Source organism: Zootoca vivipara, chromosome 6 (genome assembly GCF_963506605.1).
Source record: "Zootoca vivipara chromosome 6, rZooViv1.1, whole genome shotgun sequence".
In the NCBI taxonomy this organism is placed as follows: Eukaryota; Metazoa; Chordata; class Lepidosauria; order Squamata; family Lacertidae; genus Zootoca; species Zootoca vivipara.
Window position 1 is genome coordinate 15,890,707 of NC_083281.1, and position 26,897 is coordinate 15,917,603.

At 49.9% G+C, this 26,897-nt stretch overlaps 2 protein-coding genes across 4 annotated transcripts in view; one reads left to right on the top strand and one right to left on the bottom strand.

The window, feature by feature from the left end:
- RTN2 (reticulon 2) overlaps positions 1-10,183 on the top strand; it is a 25,744-nt gene extending 15,561 nt beyond the window's left edge. For both annotated transcript variants that reach the window (XM_035117691.2, XM_035117693.1), the window contains 5 exons: positions 2,130-2,268; positions 2,941-3,010; positions 4,777-4,823; positions 6,551-6,609; positions 9,431-10,183. In XM_035117691.2, coding sequence (XP_034973582.1) covers positions 2,130-2,268; positions 2,941-3,010; positions 4,777-4,823; positions 6,551-6,609; positions 9,431-9,473 — 358 coding nt within the window. In that variant the 3' untranslated portion in view covers positions 9,474-10,183. The remainder of the gene's footprint in view (positions 1-2,129; positions 2,269-2,940; positions 3,011-4,776; positions 4,824-6,550; positions 6,610-9,430) is intronic.
- A 5,482-nt stretch (positions 10,184-15,665) lies between these two features.
- FOSB (FosB proto-oncogene, AP-1 transcription factor subunit) lies at positions 15,666-25,230 on the bottom strand. 2 transcript variants are annotated; one of them, XM_060275483.1, is made up of 5 exons: positions 24,558-25,230; positions 21,350-21,667; positions 20,369-20,476; positions 18,635-18,919; positions 15,666-18,534 (listed from the first exon to the last, which is right to left on the bottom strand). In XM_060275483.1, exons 1-5 carry the CDS (start codon positions 24,687-24,689, stop codon positions 18,469-18,471), a joined length of 909 nt encoding a protein of 302 aa, XP_060131466.1. In that variant the 5' UTR covers positions 24,690-25,230; the 3' UTR covers positions 15,666-18,468. The 2 variants fall into 2 exon arrangements, with proteins under 2 accessions (XP_060131466.1, XP_034973607.1); XM_035117716.2 differs by having other exon boundaries at positions 15,666-18,919.
- Positions 25,231-26,897: the final 1,667 nt, after the last annotated feature.

Sequence of the window (26,897 nt, forward strand, 5' to 3'; positions counted from 1 at the left end):
GGGGCACTGCCTTGTCACCCCCGGAGATGTGCCACCGAGAGCGCACCGCCCCCTGTTGTGACGCCACTGGCTCCGAGAACACTGTCCGACTCCAACCATCTCGTCCTCTGTTGTCCCCTTCTCCTTCTCTTTCCCAACATCAGCGTCTTTTCCAGGGAGCCCCATAGCGCACAAATTAAAGCGCACCATAACTCATCCCTTGGGATTTCTCCTGCGCAAGCCCCCTTCGTCCCAGGCTGTCTGAAGCGCCGTATTCCTCCCCCCCCAATGCCCAAACTCTGAGGCCCTTCTCTCAGTCCCCCCACCGTCTCAGGCCCCCGTGGTGAGGATTCAGGAAAGGGCCTTCTCGGTGGTGGCTCCTCCCAGGCAACTTTGGAACTCCCTGCCTAGGGAAGCCAGATTGGCTCCCTCTTTGCTATACTTTTTCTTTTATTCCTTTTCTTTTATTCCTTTGGGAACTGACTGGGTGGTTGTTTTTTTTAAGGAAAGAGCTTTAACAGTCCTGTGCTGTATTTCTTTCTGTTTTTGATCTGTAAATAATAATAATAATAATAATAATAATAATAATAATAATAATAATAATAATAATATACTTGTACCCTGCCCATCTGACTGTGTAGCCCCAGCCACTCTGGGTGGCTTCCAACAGAATATAAAACACATATACAGTGGTACCTCTACTTACGAATAGCTCTACTTACTAATGTTTCTACTTACGAACGGAGCTCCGTCCGCCATCTTGGATGCGGTTTAGATAGGATTTTTTCTACTTACAAATTTTTAGATAGGGTTGCTTCTACTTACAATTTTTTTCTCCCAATGCATTCCTATGGGATTCGACTTACAAATTTTTTCGACTTACAAATGTGCATTCGGAACGCATTAAATTCGTAAGTAGAGGTACCACTGTATTTGGTTTCTTTTTAATACTACTTTAATTCTATTACAGTTCAATTACATTTTAACGATTATATGTTTTTAGCCTTTTTTTGCATTTTTTTTTTGTCTTGGTTTGATTTGTTTAAGCCGCCTTGACATCCTAATTTTTCATTCCCTTAAAATTTTCATGGAGACTTTAAAAATAAATAAATTGTAAGTTGATGTGGAGAACTGGATTTAAGACTGAAAAAAATTAAAGCTGGTAAAAATTGAAATTGGCATATTGGCCCATTCTTCTGTGGTTAATTACTCCTATATCTGGAGGCTCCACTATGGTTAGTTGAAGAAAAAATGGACTATACTTCCCAATAGGACAGAGATCCTCAGAGTGTGCCATGAGAGAACAGCAAAAGGCTCCCATGAGTTCACATGCAGAAGAAACTGTCCGTTATGTCTTTGCATGGATCTCTGGCCTTGCCTCCTTTCAGTCAGTGACTCATGCAGAGATGCAACAGGCAGCATCCCAGGCAGGAGTCAGGCAGTTCTGCTGTGTGTTTTTGAACTGAGTGTGACTGTGTCCTTTGATGAATCCCAGCTCAGAGACATAGCAGGGTCACTTTGCCTTCCTCCTGGAGGAATGCCTGCTGCATCTCTGCATGAGTCACTTATTCGTGCATTCTTCCTGATTGGAAGGGCATTGCCTGTTGCATCTCTCTATTAATGTCTTTCAAAGGAGGGCATGTTCCCCGATCATCAACTTGTGCAGAAACACAGAGGTGGGGGCTCCTCTCCAGGTGGGCAGCCCTCACACAATCAAGAAACATATCTGTTAATGATGCCTCCATCTGTGAGCAAAAACTGTGGTTGGTATCTTCCCCATTGGGATGAATGGGAGAGGTATAAGAACTACCATTCACTTCAATGGGCCTTGCGTAGGGGGAACTTCCTCCATGGAATCAGATCTGCCTGGGGCTCAGCCTTCTATCCTTGAATGGCACCCCCAAAATCCTCCTGTACCTTGCTTCCCAGTAAATCCCCCTCTCTCCATGAGAGCAGCTGCAAAAGCATACCACAGGATCATAGACTTGGAAGGGACCTCCAGGGGTCCTCTAGTCCAACCCCCTCCCATACCACTTTGGAGGACCATAATTTGAGCTGTGCGGCAGGGGATGTGCCAAGGGGTGCTTCTTAAGGTTGTCTTTGACAAGATCACCTGACATTTGCTCACCCACCCGTCCCATCTTTGCCAGGGCCCAGCTGGATGCTGACTTGGGGCTGTCAAAGGAGCAGCTGGAGCGCCTCACAGAGCGGGTCACCTTCTACGTCACCTCAGGCACAAAGTCCCTCCAGCGCCTCTTCCTGGTGGATGACTTGGTGGAGTCCATTAAGGTAAGGAGGAGTCGGGCTCAACTGCCCCTGGATGTGGAGGTTCCGCTTAGCTGTCACGGAGCAGGGCCTGGTTGGCCGAGAGATACGTCTGACAAAATCCAACTCAAGAGTAGACCCATTGACATGAATAGACCCTAAGACGGCCATGTGTGCTGATGTCAACAGACCTGCTCCGAGCACCACCAGCTGTTGCCCAGAGCCTGAAGGTGCAATTAGCCAGGGCTGTTACATATATTTATTTTATATTTCGCGGCGTTGTTCCATTTACATCCCACCTTTCCTCCAGGGAGCTGAAAGGGGGTGTCCATGGTTCTGCCCCTCCCTATTTTATCCTCACAACAACCCTGCGGGGTAGGTCAGAATGAGAGCGAGCCAAGGTGACTGGCCACCCAGTGAGCTTCGTGGCCTAGTGGGGGGATTTGAACTCTGCTCTTCCAGTTCCTTGTCTGACACTAACCACTAGATCCTCTGTGGCGGATGCTGGTGTGTGTGTGTGTGTGTGTGTGTGTGTGTGTGGAGAGGGGAACGGGTTCCAACTTTCCAGGGACACAGCAGGGCGGGGGGGGGGGGACGACGACTCCCAAGATTGCACTCCAGCTGGTCTCAGAACTTTCTCTGAGTCTAACGAAACCCTCCTGAGCCCTTTTCTTTTCTCCCCCTGTTGCTTCTCAGTTTGCTTTCCTGTTCTACATCCTCACCTACGTGGGAGCCGTCTTCAATGGGCTGACTTTGCTGATACTGGGTAAGGCAGTGGGCTGGGCAAGGAGCAGCGCACCTCAGGGCTGGGCAGAGAGAAGGGGAGCCCACCAACTGGGGGAACAAGCAACAACACTCTTGCAGGCGGTCTTAGCATAGCTGCCAAGTACCCCGTTTTCCCCGGGAAACCCCTGTATTTTCTTACTATTTCCCGCAGGTGTCCCGAATGGCAAAATACCCTGTATTCCCCCGGATTATGGATTACAGAGCTCTGCGCCGGCACCAGAAGTCACTTCTATGCACTTCCTGACATGCGTAGAAGTGACTTCCGATGCCGCTGTGCCCATTTCCAAAATGTCTGCAGCGCCAGAAGTCGCTTCTACGCATGTCCGGAAGTGTGCAGAAGCGAGTTCTGGCGTTGCGGACATTTTGGAAATGGGCACAGCGGCATCAGAAGTCGCTTCTACACAGGTCCGGAAGTGCGTAGAAGCGACTTCCGGTGCCACGGTGCTGCTGATCCTGGATTTTTCAATCCGGAATTTGGCACCTATGGGTCTTAGTGGTTCAGTCGAGATTCACTCCACTACCTTGGACTAGACAGAAGAAGTCAGGGAGAAAGTCTCCTGTGCCTTTAAGAGCCTCATTACAAACAGATGTTCAGCTGGTGAAGCCATGTCACAAAACACCACCTGTTGGATTTATGACACAGATGCCCTGTACTTTTCTGTGTACAGTAATACCTCGGGTTACGAACGCGATCCGTTCCGGATCGCAGTTCGTAACCCGAATAGTTCGCAAACCGAGCGCGATGGGCGCCGCCATTTTGCGCATGCGCAAAGCGCGATTTTCGCGCTTTGCGCATGCGCAAATCGCGCGATCGCGTGCGCGCGGGGCGAAAACACTTCCGGGTTTGCGCAGTTCGTAACCCGAACTGTTCGCAAACCGAGGTGGTCGTAACCCGAGGTACGACTGTATAAGACTAGGTTTTTTCCCCTTTAAAAATCATGGGGGGAAATGGGGGTTGTCTTATACATGGGGAGTGCATAGGGTGGACGTTTGATTGGTTGCTGCCGCGGCTGTTAACAACTATTGTGCGTGTTATTGGTTGCTGCATCAATGGGTGGCGTTGATTGGTTGACGCTGCTGCAATTGGGCAGGCGATTGTCAGCTTCTGCCAGCGAGGAGACAGACGAGAGGCGAATTTTGCGACAATCACCCCTAAAGAAAGCTCAACAGCCCTGGGGAACCCTCCGCAAAAAAAGCTCTGTGCCATCTCCCCCCATTTTCTTAAATTTGAATCCCCCCAAATAGTATAATAGTCTTATACATGGGGGCGTGTTATACACAGAAAAGTACAGAGTGTGTATATATAATATATATTTTGGGGTGGGGAGTTCACACCAACGGTTCATTATTGCACCGTTTCCTACTACTGTTAAAAGGGTGGGGAGGGGGACTTTCGACTAAAGTTTTTTTTAAAACTACCACTAGAGAATCTGCCATGGTTCCCTGCTATTGCTTCTTAGATTTGCTTGAAAGAGACAAGATGAGCTGGGTGGCGGCAGGCGAGGCGTTGGTTCTGTCGGGCCTTCTCGGTGGTTTCCTTGAAAGCATATATATTTCAACTCAAAACCGATGGCGTTTGGAAAGGGCTCTTTGCAAAAATGCAGAGGAGGGAGATCTCGCCAGTTAACAGCCCAGTTGCAGGGTCTCTCTCGGTTAGCGTATCGGGGTGGGGTGGGGTGGGGAAGAAAGGCAGAGAGCGGCACGGCAGATTTTCACACTCATTTTTCTTTATTCTCCTTCCTGCAGGTGTGATAAGTGCATTTACCTTCCCTCTGCTGTACAGGCAACATCAGGTGGGTGAACTGGGCAATGGAGGGGGGCGGGGAGTGTAGCTGGGAGCATTCAATTCCTTTAAGTTGGGGGGGGCTTAAGCCCCTTCTGCTGACATCGAAGCCCTCCTCCTCCTCCCCCCACATGTCTGGCTGGAGGCTACTCAGGGTTAGGACCAGTTGAAGACAAGGATGAGAATCGTATTCTTAGAGACGTGGGGCAAATCGGGAGAGGTTCCCCGCTGTGTTCAGCTCTTGCTTACCAATTGCTCCTCAGTGGGAGGAAAGTTCATTTTTATTAATCTTCTGCAAAGGAAATGTGTGTGGGCCTTCTCAGTAGTGGCGCCCTCCCTGAGGAACACCCTCCCATCAGATGTCAAAGAAATAAACAACTATATGACATTTAGAAGACATCTGAAGGCATTCCTGTTTAGGGAAGTTTTTAATGACTGATGTTTTAATGTATTTTTTAATCTTTTGTTGGAAGCCGCCCGGAGTGGCTAGGGACACCCAGCCAGATGGGCAGGGTAGAAATAATAAATTATTATTATTATTATTATTATTATTATTATTATTATTAACAATTATTATTATTATTATTATGCTTGAAGCAGGCTCTTTGCTCATTTTATTTGCTGACAGTTTCATAAAACGCACATCCCGCTTTTCACCTGAGTGGCTTATGGCGATAAACGTTCCAAAACGCGAATCAAATCTCAAACCATTTCCCATCTCAGAAATTTGAGCAAGAGCGCAGGGGGAAAGATTTAAAATGTGAGAGCAGCCATCAGCATCCTGGAATAAGATGGTAGTTTTTAAAGCAGGGGTTGGGAACCTGTGACTTTCCTGATGTTGCTGAACTACACCTCCCATGATTCCTGACCACTGTGGAGCTGTAGGCCAACAGCATTTGGGGGCGAGGTCAGCTATCCCCCATCCTTGTTATGACCTTGATTGGCTAAGGTCCGCGCCAAGACCCACTGGGTTCAGCCCTGTCCATCACTGGCATGTTCTTGCCATGCCCCCATATTCCTACGAAAACACAGATGTGAAGAGAAAACTGGTCCCTATACCTGGACTGGAATATGTAGTTCTCCCTATTGCTTTCACCCTCTCTTGCTTTCACCCTCGCCATGCATTTACTGTTTTGCCCTCTCCAGGAGTGTGCAAACTACAGTTCCCAGGATTCTTCAGAGAAAGCCATGTGCTTCCGATGGATGGCATGCAAGCCTAGGAACCCTTTAAGCAGTTGCTGAGTGCCTTCCCCTTTCTCTGGAAAGCAGCTTTTCAAACATATCGGTGGAAGGCCAGAGTGCCTCTGAGAATGTACGGAGTGACATCTGAAGGAAGCAGCCTCTTTAAAGCTCATGCACACACACACACATCCTGGAGGCTGGAGGTCTTACTGGCATTTCCAGCAAATCCCCGCTCACCAGAGACCCTTTTCATAGAATCATAGAGTTGGAAGAGACCACAAGGGCCATCCAGTCCAACCCCTGCCAAGCAGGAACACCATCAAAGCATTCTTGACATATGCCTGTCAAGCCTCTGCTTAAAGACCTCCAAAGAAGGAGACTCCACCACACTCCTTGGCAGCAAATTCCACTGTCGAACAGCTCTTACTGTCAGGAAGTTCTTCCTAATGTTTAGGTGGAAGCTTCTTTCTTGTAGTTTGAATCCATTGCTCTGTGTCCATTTCTCTGGAGCAGTAGAAAACAACCTTTTCCTTTTTCCTCTCTTCCTCTTTCCAGGCACAGATTGACCAGTACGTGGGGCTGGTGAGGAATCAGTTGAGTAACCTCAGAGCAAAGTAAGTTGTGGGTTTTTTTTGGGGGGGGGTGTTCTCTCTCCTTTGCCCCCTGCCTCTTTTCCTTGCTTCTTCCTCATGTGGAGAGGGGGCCATGTATCCTTGCATTGCCCACCAGGCCTAGATCCTGGGTCAAAGTGGATAACAGCTTGATTCCCCCAACCCCAAGTGGGAATTTTGATGTTCTCTGTGGGCATTTTGAGGTCCTACCTTTGGTCAAGCTTGCGGGCCAAGCAGCACCCCATAGCTCTGCTGTCCTCTTCATGGCCTTTGCTGTTGAATTGCATTTATATCTCACCTTTTCCCCACAAGCAACTCAAGGTGGCCAACATGGCTTTCTTCCCCTCGCAACAACCCTGCGAGGTAGGCTAGGATGAGAGAGGCTGGCCCAAGGTCACCCAAGTGAGTTTCGGCACCAAGGAGGATTTGAACCTTGGTCTCTATCTGGTCCAACACTCCAAGCACTGCACGATGTTGGCTCCTATATCACTGTATTTGGAAGAGAGAGCATCACACAAGCGTGCAATGAATTTTCAGAAGCCAGAAACTGAATAGTGAATGGGGTTTCTGTGTATATACCCCCATGGGTAAGCAAAGTAAGGCTGGGGGGGGCGGATCCAGCCCAATCGCCTTCTCAATCTGGCCTGCGGACGGTCCGGGAATCAGCGTCTTTTTACATGAGTAGAACATGTGCTTTTATTTAAAACGCACCTCTGGGTTATTTGTGGGGCATAGGAATTTGTTCATTTTGTCCCCCAAAATATAGTCCGCCCCTCCACAAGGTCTGAGGGACAGTGGACTGGCCATGGCTGAAAAAGTTTGCTGACCCCGAAAATTATACCCTATCCCCACAGCGCCCCCTGGTGGCACAATGGGCCATGGCTTGTTTGGGGCCTGTAGGAATTATGGAGGCAGGACCTTCAGGTGGGCATTGGAAAGGGACGCAGCTCTCCTAGCCCTCCTGCAATCTCCAGAGCAGACTCTGCCAACCCGGTGCCCTCTACAGATGTTTTGGATGACAACCCCCACCACCCCCCAATCAGCACACCTGGAGGGGGCACCAGGTTGCAGAAGACCATAGATGTTTCCACATTAATTGATTGCCCTGCTGGCCACAGACAGAGATGGGGCTGGTGGAAACTGTAGTCCAAAATTTCTGGAGCGGGCACCAGTTTGTCGAAGTCTGCTCTCAAATTTGAGGGGGTGGGGACCACCCGTCGCCTTTAGCACCCATCAGCTGTAAGGAAGTTCAGAAGAATTTAAGAAGAATTGGCCTCGCTGCCCCCAAACCAGAAGTTTGTCTGGCCTCGCATCCTGTTTTCAACCACAAGCCTCGAAGAAACGTGCAAAAAAAAAAGGAGATGCGAAAGTGTTTGAGTTTCCCCTCTTGTGCGCCTCCCCGAATTTCATCTGGATTAAGTCCTTAATGTGCGTTTTCGCTTTAAGTGTGGGGACTGGGCTGTTGCAGCTTAAACTCAGGGCTGTCGCCTGTTTGAAGAGCTCTTGGAATGTGAATCAACTTGATTCATTCATGGATTAAACCTGCATAAATGTGTACACTGTGTTGTTGGATGGCCAATAGTTCAAAAGGGGAAATAGTCAAACTACGGAACTCCCTGCCACAGGAAGCAGTGACAGCTACCAACTTTGATGGCTTTAAAAGAGGATTGGACAATTTAATGGAGGAAGAGAGGGCTTCTCATGGCTACTAACTAGGATGGCTCTGCACTGCCCTCCACAGTCAGAGGCAGCGATGCTTCTTGATGGAAACTGCAGGAAGGGAGAGTGTTGCTCTTGTGCTCAGATCCTGCTTGTGGGTTTTCCAAAGGCATCTTTGGCCACTGTGAGAACAGGATGCTGGACTCGATGGGCCATTGGCTCTTCTTAAGTTCTTATGAAATATACTTTGTTTTTAGATGATGTATGTTCATCATATGAGGCATCACATTAGAAAAAAGTCACCTGTCCTTCCTCTCACCTACATAAGGGGTCCCTCTTTTTAAGATGGGGAGAGGGGCACCTGCAGTTTTTTTGTTTGTTTTTTGAAAAGAAACACTTAAAAAATATATACTGATTGATTACTCTGGAGGACACATTTTCCAGTCAATAAAAATAAAAATCTCTCTTCTAACCTTTTAAGAACATCAGACAATGGCCCAGCTGGTTCAGAATCTTGTTCTCACAGTGGCCAAATACCACAAATAGCCTAGGAGTCTAGATAGACTGTCTCTGCACCTGGAGGTTCCATAAGAACATAAAAAACCTGGCTGCTGGATCAGGCCAAGTGCCTATCTAGAATCGTAGAGTTGGAAGGGTCCTCTATTCCAAAAACCCCTGCAATGCAGGAATCATTTTGCCCAACGTGGGGCTCGAACTCATGACCCTAGAGTCTCAGGCTACTGACTGAGCTATCTTAACCAGCCTCCTGTTCTCACAGTGGCCAGGCAGAAGCCAATACAGTGGTACCTCGATTTATGAACTTAATCCGTTCCGGAAATCCATTCTTAAACCGAAACCGTTCTTAAACCGAGGCACGCTTTCCCTAATGAGGCTTCCCATTACCGGTGCCCTTCCACAGTTCAGATTCCGTTCTTAGACTGTGAATCTGTCCGCAAATCCAGTTCGCAAACTGGGACACTACTTCCGGTTTCGCGGAGTTCGTAAACCGAATTGTTCTTAAACAGGACTGTTCTTAAACCGAGGTACAACTGTAATGGGAGACCCTCAGGGTAGGAATTCCTGCAGATAATTTTTTTTTAAAGCATGAAACTCTTTCCATTTGCTACCGGCTTAATTTCTTCTCTCTCTCTTCTTTTCCTGCTAGGGTGCTGTCTAAGCTGCCGACAGCCAAAGCGAAAGCCGAATGAATGACTCCCCCTCTTTCCTGCTCTGACTCCCTTACACACAGAGAGATATACGTATATACACCCACACATGCCTCCTCCTCCTCCTGCCCCTTTCCTTCCCTCCAGCTGCCCACCCACCTCTCCCCAAAGAGACCCTCCTCCTGCCCTTTCACACACACACCCCATGGCCTGGACACAACAGAAAGCCGCTTGCCTTTTCCAGTCAACCCCCCTGGGCTAACTGCATGCCGGAGACGTCCGTTCTCCCAGCGTAGTACTCTGGGTGGCTGCCATCCTTGAGCAGAGTTGGCACAGCTTGGAGGCGGGCACCCTCCCCAGCACCCTTCCCGGCAGTCCCGAGGGGCTTCGGTGCCAGGAACCTGTGGCTGTTTGGGGGGTAGGCTAAGGCCACCTTTCTTTCCCTAATACCACCCTCCCCGGTCTCCCTCCCTGCCTGCTGTATTTATTTCTTAAGGGAAAGTTGACACGACCCGCCAGCCTTGGAGTAGCACCTTCTTTCTCCAGGAGGGAGGCTCCGTCTTAAACAGGTGCCCAAAGCTGGCCAGAGCACACAATCGACCTCCATGCACCTTTTATTTTCCTTTCTCCCGGGATGCTCCACTTTCTGCCACACCATCCCGGCCAACGATGCGGCTGTGGGGTTGGCGCGAGCCGGTTCTCAACCTTTGCCTGGATTTACACTTTAATAAAAATGTTTGTTGGGAAAAAAACGTGTCTGACGTGTGGCCTCCTGACTGTGATTCCTGCATCGCGGGGGGTGGGGGGTGGTTTGGGGTTGGGGCTCAGTGAACCTTCGGGGTCCCCTTCCAACTCCTTCACTGTCATGTACCTACGAATGGGCTACTGGGGGTTGGGGGGGTCATGTGAGAGTGCCTGCATTTGGCCAAATAAACCACTCCCCTTTCCGCACAGCTTGTAAAAGGGGCAGAGTGTGCCCAGTCTCCCCTCTGCATGTCGTATCGCCGGCTGGGGGGGGGGCCTCCAAAAAATAATGCATAACAGCACCTTCACAAAACATCAAATGCCATGGGTGCTTTAAAAGAGGGAAGGTAGCAGAAGGCATTGGAGACATTCACACTTGAAAATGTGAGAAAATCCTGCTGGGTCAGGCCAGCATCCTGTTCTCACAGTAGCCAAATTTCCCAAAGAAGCTAGGAATCCAGGTAGACTGCCTCTGGGCCTGGAGGTTCCATAAGAGGCTAAGAAGAGCCTGCCTGCATGTTGTTGAGTCGTTTAGTCGTGTCCGACTCTTCGTGACCCCATGGACCATAGCACACCAGGCACTCCTGTCTTCCACTGCCTCCTGCAGTTTTGTCAAACTCATGTTAGTAGCTTCGAGAACACTGTCCAACCATCTCGTCCTCTGTCGTCCCCTTCTCCTTGTGCCCTCCATCTTTTCCAACATCAGGATCTTTTCCAGTGAATCTTCTCTTCTCATGAGGTGGCCAAAGTATTGGAGCTTCAGGATCTGATCAGGCCAAATGGCGGCCCTCTAGCTCAACATCCTGTTCTCAACTGTGGCCAACCAGCTGCAAAAATGAGTCTTGGCTTCTCACATGCAAGAGCAAGAAGTTGGTGATGGAACAAATTTTGTTTTGGTGTTTGCTGGAGCCCTCCTAGAACATGCAGAAGAGCTTCTAAGAATGGGAGTTTCTGTTTCAGAGGTAATTGAAGGCTATGAAGAAGCTTTGAAGACAGCCTTAGAGATACTTCCTGATCTAGTGCTGCTCTGCAAAAAATCTCCGGGATGTTGGAAGTGGCATCTTTGCTGTAAACTTCAATACTGTAATGAGTAAACAATGTGGCAATGAAATATTTCTTAGTAATGTGTCTCCATTCTTCCTGAGCTGGGCCACTTTAATGCTGGCAGCATCAGAGTGTGCAAGATCCTAGGTTCTGGCATTTGCAATTCTACAGTATTGCATGCTGGAAAAATGCAACCTGTGTCGTTGCACGTTGGCGACAAATATTCACACAGTTGTCAAGAATTTGTAAGAACCTAGTAAAATCTGATATTGCAAGTTCACTTTATTTTAGGTTGTTGTTGTTTAGTCGTGTCCGACTCTTCGTGACCCCATGGACCATAGCACGCCAGGCACTCCTGTCTTCCACTGCCTCCCGCAGTTTGGTCAAACTCATGTTCGTAGCTTCGAGAACACTGTCCAACCATCTTGTCCTCTGTCATCCCCTTCTAGTGCCCTCAATCTTTCCCAACATCAGGGTCTTTTCCAAGGATTCTTCTCTCCTCATGAGGTGGCCAAAGTATTGGAGCCTCAGCTTCAGGATCTGTCCTTCCAGTGAGCACTCAGGGCTGATTTCCTTAAGAATGGATAGGTTTGATCTTCTTGCAGTCCATGGGACTCTCAAGAGTCTCCTCCAGCACAAATAATTCAAAAGCATAAATTCTTCGGCGATCAGCCTTCTTTATGGTCCAGCTCTCACTTCCATACATCACTACTGGGAAAACCATAGCTTTAACTATACGGACCTTTGTCGGCAAGATGATGACTCTGCTTTTTAAGATGCTGTCTAGGTTTGTCATTGCTTTTCTCCCAAGAAGCAGGCGTCTTTTAATTTCGTTACTGCTGTCACCGTTTGCAGTGATCATGGAACCCAAGAAAGTAAAATCTCTCACTGCCTCCATTTATTTCCCTTCTATTTGCCAGGAGGTGATGGGACCAGTGGCCATGATCTTAGTTTTTTTTGATGTTGAGCTTCAGACCGTATTTTGCGCTCTCCTCTTTCACCCTCATTAAAAGGTTCTTTAATTCCTCCTCACTTTCTGCCGTCAAGGTTGTGTCATCAGCATATCTGAAGTTGTTGATATTTGTTGCGGCAATCTTAATTCCGGCTTGGGGTTCATCCAGTCCAGTCTGGCCTTTCCTTATTTTAGGTAGTTTGTAAGTTTTCATGGCACTTTGTAAGTAATTGTCTCTCTCTCACAAATTTGATAAATGGTGTAAAATTATTTTTGTGTGAATATTTGTCTACAGTATTTCATGTCATGGTGTTTGTTTGTTTGTTTTTTTAAAAAAACAACCTGAAGGTGATGTTACTTCTGTCAAAGATGCTGAAATAGCTGTGTATTCTTGCCCTTTTGATGGTATGATAACAGAAACTATGAAGCTTGTACTCGTCAAGAATGCTGACGAATTTTAGCAGAGGAGATATGCCCCAGAGGGAAACCTCAGGATCTGAGCAGGAGAAAAACTCTCCCTGCTTTTGGCTTCCAGCAACTGGTATTCAGAAGCATTGCTGCCTTCAACTGCCATCAACAGCCCTCTCTTCCATGAATTCCTCCAATCCTCTTTTAAAGCCATCTAAGTTGGTGGCCAGCCAGCCCTGCCTTTTGCGGGAGGGAGTTCCACAGCTTTAATTATGTGCTGCTGCGTAAAACGGTAGTTCATTCTAGTTCAAAGCTCTTAAATCTCTGGAATTCAATGAAAGGCAGGGTTGGAATTGTTCAAACTGAAAGCCGGCTGGAAGCCACGGGCACTCAATTGGGAACCCCTCCTTCGAGACACAGCTGCTTCAAACTTCCATTTGGAACCAGCAGGAGGAGTGTCAAGGTTTCCTCTTGCAAATCTGCAGTAGAAACTGAATGGGATAAGAGTTGGTTTAAAGAGCCAACCCGCACTGTGGAAGAGCTGCGCGACTCAGGTTCAGCGTGCACAGGGCTGGTGTGCTAACTCTGAGGGCCTACGGTGCAAGGCAGAAAGTGGGAATTCCTGTTCCAATATTTAACTCCTTTTCCGACTAAACTTCAGGAATAGCTTTCTGACCGTAAGAGCTGTTCCATAGGTCTCCCCTCAAGAGGCTGTTGACTCTCCTTCCTTGGAAGGTATTTTTTTCTGCAGAGGTTGGAAGGCCACTTCTCACTGATGCTTTAGTTGAGATTCCTGCATCGCAACTCTACATTTATATGATTTATAAGTGCAGTGCACATTTAGAAGCTGGTATTAACACACAGCGGGTGGCGCTGTGGTCTAAACCACTGAGCCTAGGGCTTGCTGATCAGGCGGTTCGAATCCCCACGATGGGGTGAGCTCCCGTTGCTCGGTCCCAGCTCCTGCCAACCTAGCAGTTCAAAAGCACGTCAAAGTGCAAGTAGATAAATAGGTACCACTCCGGCGGGAAGGTAAACGGCGTTTCCGTGCACTGCTCTGGTTCGCCAGAAGCGACTTAGTCATGCTGGCCACATGACCCAGAAGCTGTCTGCAGACAAACGCCAGCTCCCTCAGCCAGTAAAGGGAGATGAGCGCCATAACCCCAGAATCGTCCACGACTGGACTTAATGGTCAGGGGTCCCTTTACCTTTATCTATTAACACACAAGGTTTTCTCCGCACTCCCAGGTACATTTGACCTAGGGAAAGTTTAGAGCCTCCTTCCCCAGAAAGGTTTAAAATGGATTATTGCAGAGCTAATCTGTTCTGGAAAACTATGGATTTCTCTACCACAATCTCTATCAAGTCCATGTAACATGGAATGGATTGCATCAGGGGGTCCCAAAGGGGGCAGCAGCACCCCTGAGGGGCAAGGGAGCAACTGGGGATGGGATGGGAGGTGGAGATGGCTATCAGGCTTTGAAAAGCTGGCATCACTGGATCAAGTTGACCCCATTTGCTGAATCGCTTCAAATCAACATGCAAGCCATTGCTGCTGTTTTGAATTGTACTGTGTTGCAACCTTCCTTCTGGGGTAGGGTTGGAGGGCACCGAAGGCGAGTCTGTGGGACCAAGGGGCTGCAAAAAGTTTGGAAACCGCTCAAGGGGAGCCCATCGCATTTTACTACCCGAGGTGAAATGGGAAGGTGGCGCTCTGAAAACACACTGCTCCCCCCGCGCTGCCTCTGCCAAAGCCTTGCTTATCAGTGTCTCGGGAAGATTGCAGGAGGCCTTTGCAGGGCTCTTGCTGGAACCCTAAAGCCTCTGCAGCCGCTTCTTGCTTTTCCCGCAGCAGAGGGAAGATGTGCCTGCAGAGGTGCCCCTTGGATTCCACTGCCCGAGGCGGCTTCCTCAGTTTGCCTCATGGACAGCCTGGCCCAGGAACCACTGGTGTAGGCCATCCCTCCCCAGCCTGGCAGGGGCTAATGGGGCTTTCAGCACAAAAACATCTAGAGGACCAGATCTAGGAAGGGTGGATTAAGGCCATCTGTCATGGATGCTTTAGCTGAGATTCCTGCATTGCAGGGGGTTGGACTAGATGACCCCTGGTGTCCCAACTCTACAATTCTATGATTCTAAAGATTTGCCAGAGAATGGAAATGCTGGGAAGAGCCAGCAAGATTCCTCCCATGCAGAAGTGCCACCTAGGAAATTCGTGGAGGAGGAGGAGGAGGAGGCTACCAATCGCTACCAGCCATGTTCTGCCCTCTAAAGTCGGAGGCAGCAAGGCTTCTGAATCCCACTTGCCGGAAACTGCAGGAGAGTTGCTCTTGTGCTCAGATCCTGCTTGCAGGTTCCATGGCTGTCCCCTGTGAGAACAGGATGCTGGACTAGATGGGCCTCTTTGGCCTGATTGTCATCATCATCATAATTTATTATTTATGCCCCGCCCATCTGGCCGGACTTCATCAGCCACTCTGGGCGGCTTCCAACAAAATATTAAAATACAGTAGTCCATCAAACATTAAAAGCTTCCCTAAACAGGTCTGTCTTCAGATGTCTTCTAAGTCTGGTACATTGTTGTTTTTCTCTTTGACATCTGGTGGGAGGGCGTTCCACAGGGTGGGTGCCATTACCGGGAAGGCCCTCTGCCTGGTTCCCTGTAACTTGGCTTCTCGCAGGGAGGGAACTGCCAGCGCTGGACCTCAGGCTCCGGGCAGAGCGATGGGGGTGGAGACACTCCTTCAGGTATACTGGGCCAAGGCCGTTTAGGGCTTTAAAGATCAGCACCAACACTTTGGTCATGGGTTCTTTTAAATTTACACCCCAAAATCTGCTTTCCAGGAGATCTCGCCACATGTGCTTTCGCTTAGCATGCTGCAGAGGGCACTCCAACACCAAACAAGGTCCCAGCACATAAAACATGGCACCCACCCGCAACACCAGCTTCCTGCCACCCCAGGTTCTGCCCCACCCTGAACGTGAAGGGTTAAGGCACGAGGTAGTGGGGGTTTGGGGGTCTCGGTGCGGAGAAAGCCAGGCAGCTCTACAGCTCAAGGTTTTTCTTTTTCTTTTTTTATTGCACCTTAATGTTAACTTTACAGGAGTTTGAAAAAATAGACATCTTATATCCATCGTTAAAAAGTGCATTTTTCAAAGCCGTCTTTATTTGCTATTTTTGCTAGCCAAGGTTAAGTGCAGGGAAGAACCGCCAGCCGGGTCCAGAGTTCTCTCCTCTCCTTCCCGTCTGACGGCCCCCCAGCTGCTTAATAAAACATCATCACACAAAAAAATAATATTACAGCACAAGGGGGTAAAAATAATATAATAATTATTATAATAGTTAAAAAAATTAAAAATATTCCCCCATTCCCCAGCAAGTGTATAATAAGCAATTTAAAAAAAAAAGCCGGTTAAAATAAAAGTCCATAAGATTAAAAATAATTCTTTTTTAAAAAATAAAACGAAACACAACATTGAAAGCTTGGTCACGAGGGAAGTTTTTGGAAACATCCTGAATGGCGTGCTCTAGAGCTCCATAAAGCAACAAGGCAGCTTTTTTTGTTTTTTTGTTTTACCCCAGTCCATAAACACACTTGTGTGGCAGGTTAATAAGAGGCAGCGCGGTGTCAGAAGCGGGCAGCGCTGTTGCACAAGATCACGCACGCGCACAAGAGATACACAAGAGCTGCTTGGCGTTGGCAACCGAAGCAACAGAGTGCAAGGGGACCCTGCTGGGGTGGGGGGCCACTTCACAAGCAACACGGCTGCAAACCCATTGAAATGCTGGGACAGGCTGAGCCACCGACACTTTTCAAAAAGGGAGCTCACATATGAGGATCTGAGCACCCTAAAGTGATATCCACGAGGGTGCAACAAGGCAGGAAGAAAGCCAGAAGCCCAGAAATTAGGAAAGGCTGCAGCCGGAGATGAAAGGGCGGAAGTCAGCTAAATATCCAGAGGTTTTGTTCCTCACCAACAGTGTCACCAAAGGGGGAAAGGTGGCGGGGGAGAAGAGCCAGCTTCAAAAACCACGGATACATCAAGCAAAAGGAAACCGAGAGAAGGTTAAAGGCAGCTTAAAGTACATAGTGTCACAATATCGAGGGTGGGGGAGGAAAGCATCTATACAAGGGGGGGAAAGAGAGGTCCGTTCACAGTATATCACCAAGCACAACTCCCCAATATCCCGGCAAAACGGTTGCCAGCCACCCACGGGAAACCGAGCAAAGGCAGAAGCCCCTAGTGGGAAGAGGATTCATTCGGGGGGGGGGCAAGTTTAAAAGGCGATGGGTAGACCCAACATAGAGCTGGCCCCCAACCAGCTAGACAAAAATAAGAGATGTGGCGTTCCAGAAAGCCCACTGTGCAAATTCATAGCAAAAAAGGTACTTTTCATCTTTCTTTTTTTACTAGCATGGAGGCTGCCATCCTCTAAAAGGCTTCCATATTTTCTGACAGACAGACCAGGGCTGCCAAACTATTGCACAAGTTAAAAATCTGGTGAATTTTGCAGCCGAGGTTCTCATTACTTAAGTTTTCAATTTTGTATTGAACTCAATATACTCTCTCTCTCTCTCTCTCTCTCTCTCTCTCTCTCTCTCTCTCTCTCTCTCTCTCTCTCTCTGTGTGTGTGTGTGTGTGTGTGTGTGTATTAACAAAGTATGAAGAAAAATAAGTATATATAAAACTTCTTCTTTATACTTTGCTAACACCAAATACTTTTCTACTGCCCTATGATTATATTCCCAGGACATTCACCAAAGCGCCTAAGCTGGTAATCTTGTGAACTAGAATAATTTCTGTTTGCAAGCCTATTAAAGTAGACTTGCTCCTCTGTGCATTAAGGGTGCAACTCAGTGCATACATAAGGAACTGAATTCTGTTGCGCTTACTTCTGAGTAAGCATGCACCTCTGATCAGGCAGCAAGCTTAAATCACTCAGAAAACAGCTTTTAAGCACCTCCTGCGCCATATTCTAGACTTGTTTTGAAGTTGACAGTAGGCACCTGCCAAAATAATTTGGGAAAGGATGGTCACTGGCGGGTCAATCTCTCAAACACGTTTCATAGTGCAGGCTGATAACTTGGAAAAATGCATTGAGAGTGCCCATTTCTAACCACGCAGCTGGCAGAAGATTCACATGCAGCCAGGCAATGTAGGGTCTGCTAGAACGGGGGGAGGGAATCCCACCCCCATTCCTCCTCATTCCCCTTACTGACAGGCCATCCCCTTTTGCTCGGCTTCTTGGGGTCCCTTCCAACTCTACAATTCTATGATTCCATGAACAAAAGGCAGCAAGAATCAGAGAACCATCGTCACATTCCATACTCAGCCAAAAAGTCCACATTCAGCAAAAGGCAAGGGCCCCGTTCCCCCCCAAGAAAGCAAGTTTAGGCTCAGAGTTCTTCCGAGACGGAGGGTAGATCATCACTGCAGCCCAGAAACATCCTTCCTCCTTGGCTCTCCCATTTGAAAATTGCAAAGCCCAAAAAAGCAAGGAAATGTTAAAAGCGACCGTTGACACACAAAAAAGGCGTTCCACTCACTGCACCCCGGCAGTCTTAACATCACAGAGCTAGTGGCTGCGGGTGCTGGTGTAGCGAGGGCTGGCGGGTGGCTTGGTCTCTTTATAGATAAGATATTGGTGTTTTAAAGGTTCGATGCTCCCAAGCTGGGGGGTGCGCATTTGCCATTTTCCTCTCTCTTCTCTCTCTTGCGCCCCCTTCACTTAACGCAGATGTTTGCGCAGGTGGGTCGTTTTGGTTTTTTTCTCCAATGGAGGTCAGGCAGAGAAAAGGTTTCGAGATCGGGAGGCGGTTGTTGGGCTTTTGTGTTTTGCTTTTGCGTGCTCTTTTGAGTTTCACAACGCAAGGAGCGAGGGAGAGTTCAGGGAGTCCGAGGACTGGTCGCTGCTGCTGTTCCGCTGGTGTGTGGCTCCACAGGTGGCTCCCTCTGGGTAGGTGAAGACAAACGAAGATGTATAGGAAGGGTTAGCCGGGTACGGGTCGGTCAGCTGTTCACCATGTGAAAAGTAAGAACTAGAAAACGCTACCTCCGCCGGGGACAAAGCCTGCACTCCGCCAAGGGTCTGCTGGTAGTGGAGGGGCAGCGACGAGTAGGCCGTGGGCCCAAAGGGGTCCTCCTTGACCGCCAGGGCTAAAGCGCTCACCTCGCCAGAGGTGCCCGGCTGCCCGATCAGTTCTGGCACGTCCTCGTAAGGGATCTTGCAGCTAGGCTTGTGAGCCACCAGGACAAACTCCAGCCGTTCGCGTTCCTTCTGAAGCTCCGCAATCTCCGACTCCAGCTCGGCCTTCTCCTCCTCCAGCTGGTCGGTCTCCTGGGGAAGGAGGGGGGGGCATCAGCGGAGTCAGCAAGGAAGCCATGGGGGGGCAGGGAAGGGGAGGTGAGATGGTGTGGAATTGGGGAGCTGGGAGGGATACCACCACCACCAGTTCCCTTGGGTCTGGCCAAAATTCCCCAGAAGCTCAGGACCGCAATACCTCAAGGACCGCCTGTTTCTATATGAACCAACCCAGACCCTGAGATCATCGTCTGAGGCCCTCCTTCGTGTGCCGCCTCCTCGAGAGGTACAGAGGGTGGCAACACAAGAACAGGGCCTTCTCTGCAGTGGCTCCCTGATTGTGGAATGCTCTTCCGAGGGAAGTTCGCCTGGTGCCTTCATTATACACCTTTAGGCGCCAGGCAAAAATGTTCCTTTTTAACCAGGCCTTTGGTTGATCTGATTGACATCCTATGCCCTTTTTAAAATGTGTTTTGTTTTGTTTTGTGGGGGTGGCTATTGGGTTGTTGCTTGTATTTTTATTAGGTATTTTGTGGTTTTATATCCCAGTTTGGGGGGGGGGCACTGCAGTCAGGGAGTCTGCCATTTCTCCTGCTCTAGCCAAGCAAGCGTCCAGCCAATGGACTCTATGGCGCCCCATTCCTCCAGCGTCCTCCAATATGGTGGCCTAGAGCCGTTAGCTACTTTGCAGGGAAAGCAGGAGGAGACAACCCACTCTCAAGCTTGAAGCTCAGGAGGGAGGAATTGGGATTTGCCTGGTCCCCAAAAGATGGGGGATGAGCTGTCAGTTTTTGAAAATTTGTAAATAAAGCTTGTTATCCTAAATATGGGAGCCCAAAACAGCTTGGAATCTTTTTATTGCTTTTAAGGGGAAAGATATAAACAGCAGTTACAGCCTATTTTTAAAACAACAACACCTTTTTCAAATATCCCGATGGAAGAAAAAACATTCCAAACCCTTTGCCCTGAAAAACTTGGATTTCGGGGCTTCAGTGGAGTTTTGGAAGATTGGATCAATGCAGCTTTGGGGCTGTGTGGGGTTGGGGGGAGAGAAGGGCAGGAACAGGTGAGACATTCCCAGACAGGCTCTTTGGCATTACCCCATGGTCATAGGGGAATGAAATAATTGGCCGTTTGTGGCCCCTTAAAATGGTAATCCCTGCCATGCAGAGGCAAAGTGGGGTAGTGGTTAGAGCCTGGGAGACACCAGGATTCAAATCCCCACTTGGCCGTCAAGCTCACCGTGAGACCTCCGGTCACAGTCTCTATCTCTCAGCCCGACCTACTTTGCAGGGTTGTTGTGGAGATTAAATGCTAGGGAGGTGGGATATAAATGCAATCGACAGAAATCGACCATTGAGCCAGGCAGAAGAGGACACTGAGGCAGCTCCACCTCTCTCAAACTTTGTGGGTTCCCCCCCCCCCAATGGCAGGGCCAGTGGCATCAAAAAGCTCGCGGCCAGGAAGTCCCAGTTTTACACTCACCGCTTGAAGTCGGTCTGTCAGTTCACGGCGGCGATTCCTACACTTGGCCGCTGCAAGCTTGTTCCTCTCCCTCCGGACACGGCGTTTCTCTTCCTCCTCGGGTGTCAGCTGCAAGGGCAGGAGAAAGAGGCGGTCAGTCCACGGATGAAGGCTAGAGACAATTCTCCCTTTCTGGGCATGGCGTCCTCCCAAAGGATTCTGCCACCACCTCTCTCTCTCCTGCAGGACAAACCAACTGCATCCATCCCTAATGAACCTTGGAGAAGCTGTTCTTCTTTTGGACGTCATGAAGAGACAGCAGATCCCTTCCCCTGACTGACTGTCAAGGATCCTGGGATCCACACAACCGATCCCTGCCGCCAACACTATCTTTGCTCATTCTGGTGGGACAGATGGACATACTGGATTTTACTCCAGTATTCAACCCAGGAGAATACACTCAAGTAACCCTGTGAGACTCTTAATCTGAGGGTTGTGGGTTTGAGCCTTGCATTGGGCAAAAGATTCCTGCATGGTCCCTTCCCAACTCGGCGAGTCTATGAAAAGATGCAGCAACGTCGGGGCACCAGATTTGGGAGGGTCAAGTAGCCCAACTTAGCTGGATGCTGCCCAGCCAGGATCCAAAGTGGTTCTGGCTACAGTGGAGTGGCAAATTTGTCGCTGCAATCTGGGTAAGTCACCCATACTTTCTCCCACGCCCAGTACCACCTTTCCCCCAAGCTACCAAGGGGGCGAGAGGGCAGAGAACGCAACCAGCCAACAAACAAGCCATGCTTTAACTACGAAAGGAAATAATTGGGCTGGTTTAATCCCACCCCAAATATACCGGTATATATATATGCCGTTAAGACGATTTTGGGGATCTGTTAAGCAGGGCCGAATTATCAAGGGTGCAAAACGATTTGAGTTAATAACCTCGTCGCCGGCTCCCCAGAGGAAGTTCCACAGGAGAAGCAGGGCCCTACAATCCTCCCCGCTCACCGTTTCCTCCCGAGTCCTTCTGGGCCGGGCCCTGGTGGAGCGTGGCTGGGCGGCAGGCACCCCCGAGGGGCCCGCACCGTAGGCAGCGCTCAGTCCTGGGGTGGAGTAGCTGGTCCCTGGCAGGTCGTAGGGGTCCACGGTGGGAGGAGGTGGCTGCTGCTGCTGCTGTTGAGACATTTGCTGGCCCGGAGGCTGCTGAGACTGGGCCATGGAGGAAATCAAGGTGGGCTGCACCAACCACTGCAGGTCTTGGCTAGTCGATATGGCAGTCACTGTTGGCACAAAGGATCCGGGCATCTCCCCAAGGCCACTGCACTCCTGGAGAGGGGGAGAGAGAGGGAGATATGCATGCTCAGAGGAGGCAGCAACGACAGCAGAAATAAGGTTTCCATGTTCCTTCTTCACGAAGCACCTTTGTAGGCAACCATGGCCTAAATCAGGCATCCCCAAACTGCGGCCCTCCAGATGTTTTGGCCTACAACTCCCATGATCCCTAGCTAACAGGACCAGTGGTCGGGGATGATGGGGATTGTAGTCCAAAACATCTGGAGGGCCGAAGTTTGGGGATGCCTGGCCTAAATGATCCAGGTGACATAAGCTGGCCCCCAAGGCGAATGACTAGCAAATGAAGTGTTCTGCTTTATCAATAAAATGTTTGTGGGAGCCAATGTGTGCAATTGGTTTCTTCTCAACCTCATTCGTTATTACGATTTTTAAAAAGCAACCTTGGCCACTACTTTAATGTTTGTAAGTAGCTTCAAGTTCATTTTTTGGGGGGGAAAGAAAAGTGACAAGTAATAGCCTGCTGCCCTCCAGGTGCTCACAGAATCGTAGAGTTGGAATGGTTCCCGAGAGTCATCTAGTCCAACCCCCTGCATTGCTGAACTGCAAATCCCATCAACTTCAGCTGGTGTCGCCAGTGGTCAGGGATGCTGGGAGCTTTAGTCCCAATGACACCTGGAGCACCAACCCCATATCTAAGCCAAAGTGTCACCTAGCTAAGACCAAAGGGGGTTGGACCAGATGAACCTTACGACCCCTTTGACAACTAGGAAATGAGCCACTACAGCTGGCTCTGTCATCTAGCCCTGCCTGCCATCTAGGTTATGAGAGAGGAATTACCAACTGGACTGGAGAGGCAACACAGATATTCTTTCACTGAGCGAGCTGGATTTCTGTTAAAAGAGTTGGTGGAAGCTTGTGGCAAACTCTGTTCCCTCTCCAGCTTGAGAACTGAAGGCTAACCTCTCATTCCTCGAACCGGTAATAAGTGACATCAAGAAATATTAGAAAATATCACGAAATCAAATGAAGGGAACCATCAATGAACGCCACCACGATGGACACTTTTAGGACAAGATACCAGAATTCTTTTTATTGCTTTTAAGGGGAAAGATATATACTCTCTCTCTCTCTCTCTCTCTCTCTCTCTCTCTGTGTGTGTGTGTGTGTGTATTGTGTTCTGCACCTATACTGGGAATAATAGTCTCTGGTTTGAAACCTTGGCTTTTTTCTAATCTTTTTTAGGACGAAACCTCAAAGCACACAAGCAACCGGAAGGTGTGCTATAATAAGAGCCCCAAGTACAATAAGATCTGAGGGGAAGAAAGCCGCCCGAGATTCCCCCTGCAGGTAACACAGCTCAGAAATAACTCTTAAACAAGGAGCTCAAAAGCAACTCAGCTCCTGGTTGCTTACTATGGGTGGGGAATGGAGTGAATAGGAGGGCAAAATGAGGATCATCCATAAAAATTTGCTGCTCCTTCCCTTAAAAGCAAAAGGAAAGGGTTTCACCCAAGTGACGCTATGTAATTCACAGGAAAGCCAAGCTGTCTTCAATCCACTATCTGGCCTACCACCCCACACTTCCAAATAGGTTGGGGGCTGGCTGCCATTCCTGGCTGGAGTGTCAGAGGCAAGCACATTTATGCCCAATAACATTATTACCCATTTCTCAAGTTCACCAGTGGGTCAAAGCAAGATGTGGGCTCCTCCGCCCCTTCATTGCAGCCCCCTCTGAATTGCAGAGGCATGTGCGTGCCCCTACAGAGCTCCCAGAGGACCAAGGACAACATTGGGAGAGGAAGATGCATGCCTGCTCCCCCTCCCAATTTAACAAGGGAAGGAATGAGCTTGATGCTTATTATGGGCTGGAGCAAGGCCCATTTCTCTCTTCCAGCTAAAGGGGGTATTATGGAGGGGAGAGCTGGCAACTGCCCCCCGAAATATGGGACGCAAAGCATTGCACTTCTGCTCCCTCCCCAGCCGGAGAGGATTATTTTTAGCATTTCCTTTTTTCTCTGCTGACTTGCACCAAGATAGAAGCAGCAGCAGCATAGGCTGGAGGGGGCGTGGCCTCACAGTCCGAGGCCCGGCCAATCCGCGCGCTCCTCTCGCCCGCCCCGCCCCTTAGCAACGGGGGTGGACCAGCGTTCCAAAATAACCCGCGCGCCTCGGGGAGGAGGTGGTGGAGGAGAAACGCGCCGTGCGTGCTTCACGTCAGCACGGAGGGTTCCAGCACGTCATGCGTTACGCACAACCCCGCCCCCCTTTCCCCCCTTCGTCTTCGCGCTTGCCTCCTCCACTCCCCCCCTCTCCGCGCATGCGCATTCTAAACCCCGGAGGGAAGTGGGGTGCGGGAAGCAGAGAGTTTAGGAATGCGGACCGCAGTGGAGTTTTGCGGGAGTGTGTTTCAATTACTATTACTGGAATATTTTATTCATATTTTGCTTTTCAATCTTGGGTTGGGCACCCGATCCGGAGAATTAATTTCTCCGTGCTTTAAAAACAAAAAAAGAGTCGGAGGGGGGGATCTGTTCCGCAATCAGAACCAATTAGGGAGGAGATCGGCCGAAGTGGGCAGGTGAAAAGAAAAATAAAAGGGACGGCGGGGCGGGAACAGGAAAACGAAAAGCACATGCAGTTGCGGTGGGGGGGGGGGGAAAGAGTCCTCCGAGAGGCAGACATGCATGCAAGCACCGGAGACCCCGAGCTGACGAGCGCTTGGAATAGGGGCTGGGGGTGAAGGGAGCTGCAAGAGGCGTAGAAGGGAGCCCCGTTCCGCCTCCGATCTCCTGGATCCCGGCACCCTGAAGAGTCCGGTGCAAAGGGCGCCCCCCCCCGCCTCCATTCCCATGGCTGGACGAAAGAACCCGGTAGGCAAGTGTGTGTCCCCTCACCCCCACCCCCAGCTATCCGCGGCTCTTACCTGCGAGGAGGCGGCAGCGGCGGCCGTGGGGCTCCCGAAAGAATCCACCGAGGAGAGGTACTGGGACTCGGCCGAAGGGGACGAGCTGCACCGGGAGGTGGAGTCGTAATCTCCGGGGAAGCCCTGATACATCTCCCTCGGGGGCGCCGGGGAAAGGCCGCGGCCTCGCCGGGGGCGCCTGGAAGCCAAGGTGAGGGCCGAGCAGAGCCAGCCGGCCGACCCTCCCGCCGCTGCCGCTGCCGTGGTCGCCGCCGGATCCGAGGCAGGAGGCTCGACTCTGGGCGCCTCCGAGAGTTGCTTTTCTCCGGCTTCTCCCTCCTCTTGCGGAGGGGGAGACGGCTCCCTCGAGTCCCCCCCTTCGCTCTCCTTTCAAAGCAGCAACAGCAGTAGCATAGTCCCGAAGACGAGGACAACGGCAGGCCGAAGTTCCACCGGTCGAGCCAACTCCAACCCCAACGCGCGCCAAGGAGAAAAGCCTCCCCCCTCCCCCCAAACAAGCAGCCAGCAATCCGGAGCGGTCGGTCGGTCGGTCTCAAAGCAGCACTGTCGGGGCGAAGCGGGGTCTCCCCTCTGGCGCTCGGTTGTTTCTCCGCTGCCCGCCGCCGGTCTTCCTTCCCGGGCCCGAAATCTTATGAATGAACCACGCTCTGCCTCGCAGCCTATTTATACAAGAGGGGGGCCATGCCCCGCGTGACGTCAACCAGGAAGCGCGCCGAGCGGGCCCCCGAAACGCGGCTCCCCGGCGAGCCCGGACCTCGCGGACCCCGAAACTCGGCCCGCGGCTCCCTCTCTCCCCGACGTCCCCTCTTGCCGAAAGGGGACTTCGTGCGAGGCCGCCAAAGGGGTATTTCAGCGGGGATTCCTCGCTCCGCCCCGCCGGAGTTCCTGTGACGCAATTAGCCATATATGGCCTTGTCTCTGCTGTGTTTGTTTGGTATCCTAGCAATGACGTCAGAGGGAATCCCTTTCTCACAGGCTTCGGCGGCGGCGGCGGCGCTGGAGAGCTTTCGTGTTTGCCGCCGCGGCTTTTTATTAATAGAAACTTTTACTACCGTTCTAGAAATGGCCTTGGGAGCTTGAGGCGCGCAGAGGGGAAGGCGGGAGGGGGATCACCTCTCTTCTCGTCCCCCCACTCTAGAAACCACCCCCACCCCACATTAGGGAGAAGACTCCGAGGGATGCCAAGGAGTAGATTTGTATTATTGCCAGGAGGATCGGCACTTACCTCCCCGCCAAAAAATATATATCACAGTATTATAGTTCACTCACGGAACTCATTGCCCCAAGATATGAGGATGACCCTTTTAGATAAAGAGCGAGGGGAGGGGAAAACAAATTCAGACAAGCTCCAGTAGTCTGCCGCCAATAACCCGCTTGGTTCAAAGGTAGATGGTTAATTAGACATTTATTTAATTTTTGCATATTACCAAGAAATAAAAAGGTATGTGGAATTAATTGTACAATACTTTGCCATTCACAGCCTGATATTCGTTTGAAGGCAAGAGAATGAATATATATATATATACACACACACACACACACACACTGAATTGTTGTATCACATGTAAACTAAATTGCGCTAAACTCTGAGCCTCACAGGTTAGTGCCCCTCCCCCCCACATCAGTTCACAAATGAGTTGATTGATCCCACTAATTAATGCTTACAACTCTCATATTCTCCTATTTTGGAAAGGTCTTCAGGAGCCATTCTGCTTGCGACCCATAAATTTGCCTGAGTTTTCTTTTTTCATCTTCCCTCACAATCCCTTTTTTCTTTTGTGCTGTGGGCAGGGGGTTGTCTTTTCAGTGACATTTGCTAAGCTCCTCCGACAGCTTCATTTGGCTGAAGAGCAGGATAAAAACGCCTGGCATCAATAAGGAACATTCCCACCATCCTGGGAACATGGTGGCGCTGCCCTGTCCCCTGCATGTGAATATGTCTGAAGCACAGCACACAAATGCCTGTAATGAATCCATTCTTTGGCTGACTTTCTTCTCTCTCCCTCCCTCCCCATCCCCTGTTTTTATGATGAATTTGCAAACTAATCATCATCACCTTTCACTCAGATGCCTCATTAAAAGCCCCAGGGCTGCAGCTCAGTGGTGGAACACCTGCTTTGAATGCAGAATGCCCAAGATTCAATCCCTGGCACCCCTGCACCTCCCTGGCCGAAACAAGAGTCCAATTCTAAAAGAGAGGCTCTGAGTTCGAGACAGCTTGCAAGCACAGTCCCTCAGTTTCAGAGGGGTGGAGCCTCTGCTAGAGAGTGAATTCAGAGGTGCAAATATCCTCTGTGGATGAACCGAAATATTGCCACTCCCACACATGCTTCACCTGAC

Coding starts and splice junctions, on each gene's coding strand:
- FOSB (XM_035117716.2), bottom strand. CDS start 24,689: ATGTATCAGGGCTTCCCCGGAGATTACGACTCCACCTCCCGGTGCAGC. Junction 21,668..24,557: donor CCGCTGCCGCCTCCTCGCAG/GTAAGAGCCGCG, acceptor CCCCCTCTCCAG/GAGTGCAGTGGCCTTGGGGA. Junction 20,477..21,349: donor GAAGGACTCGGGAGGAAACG/GTGAGCGGGGAG, acceptor CTGCCCTTGCAG/CTGACACCCGAGGAGGAAGA.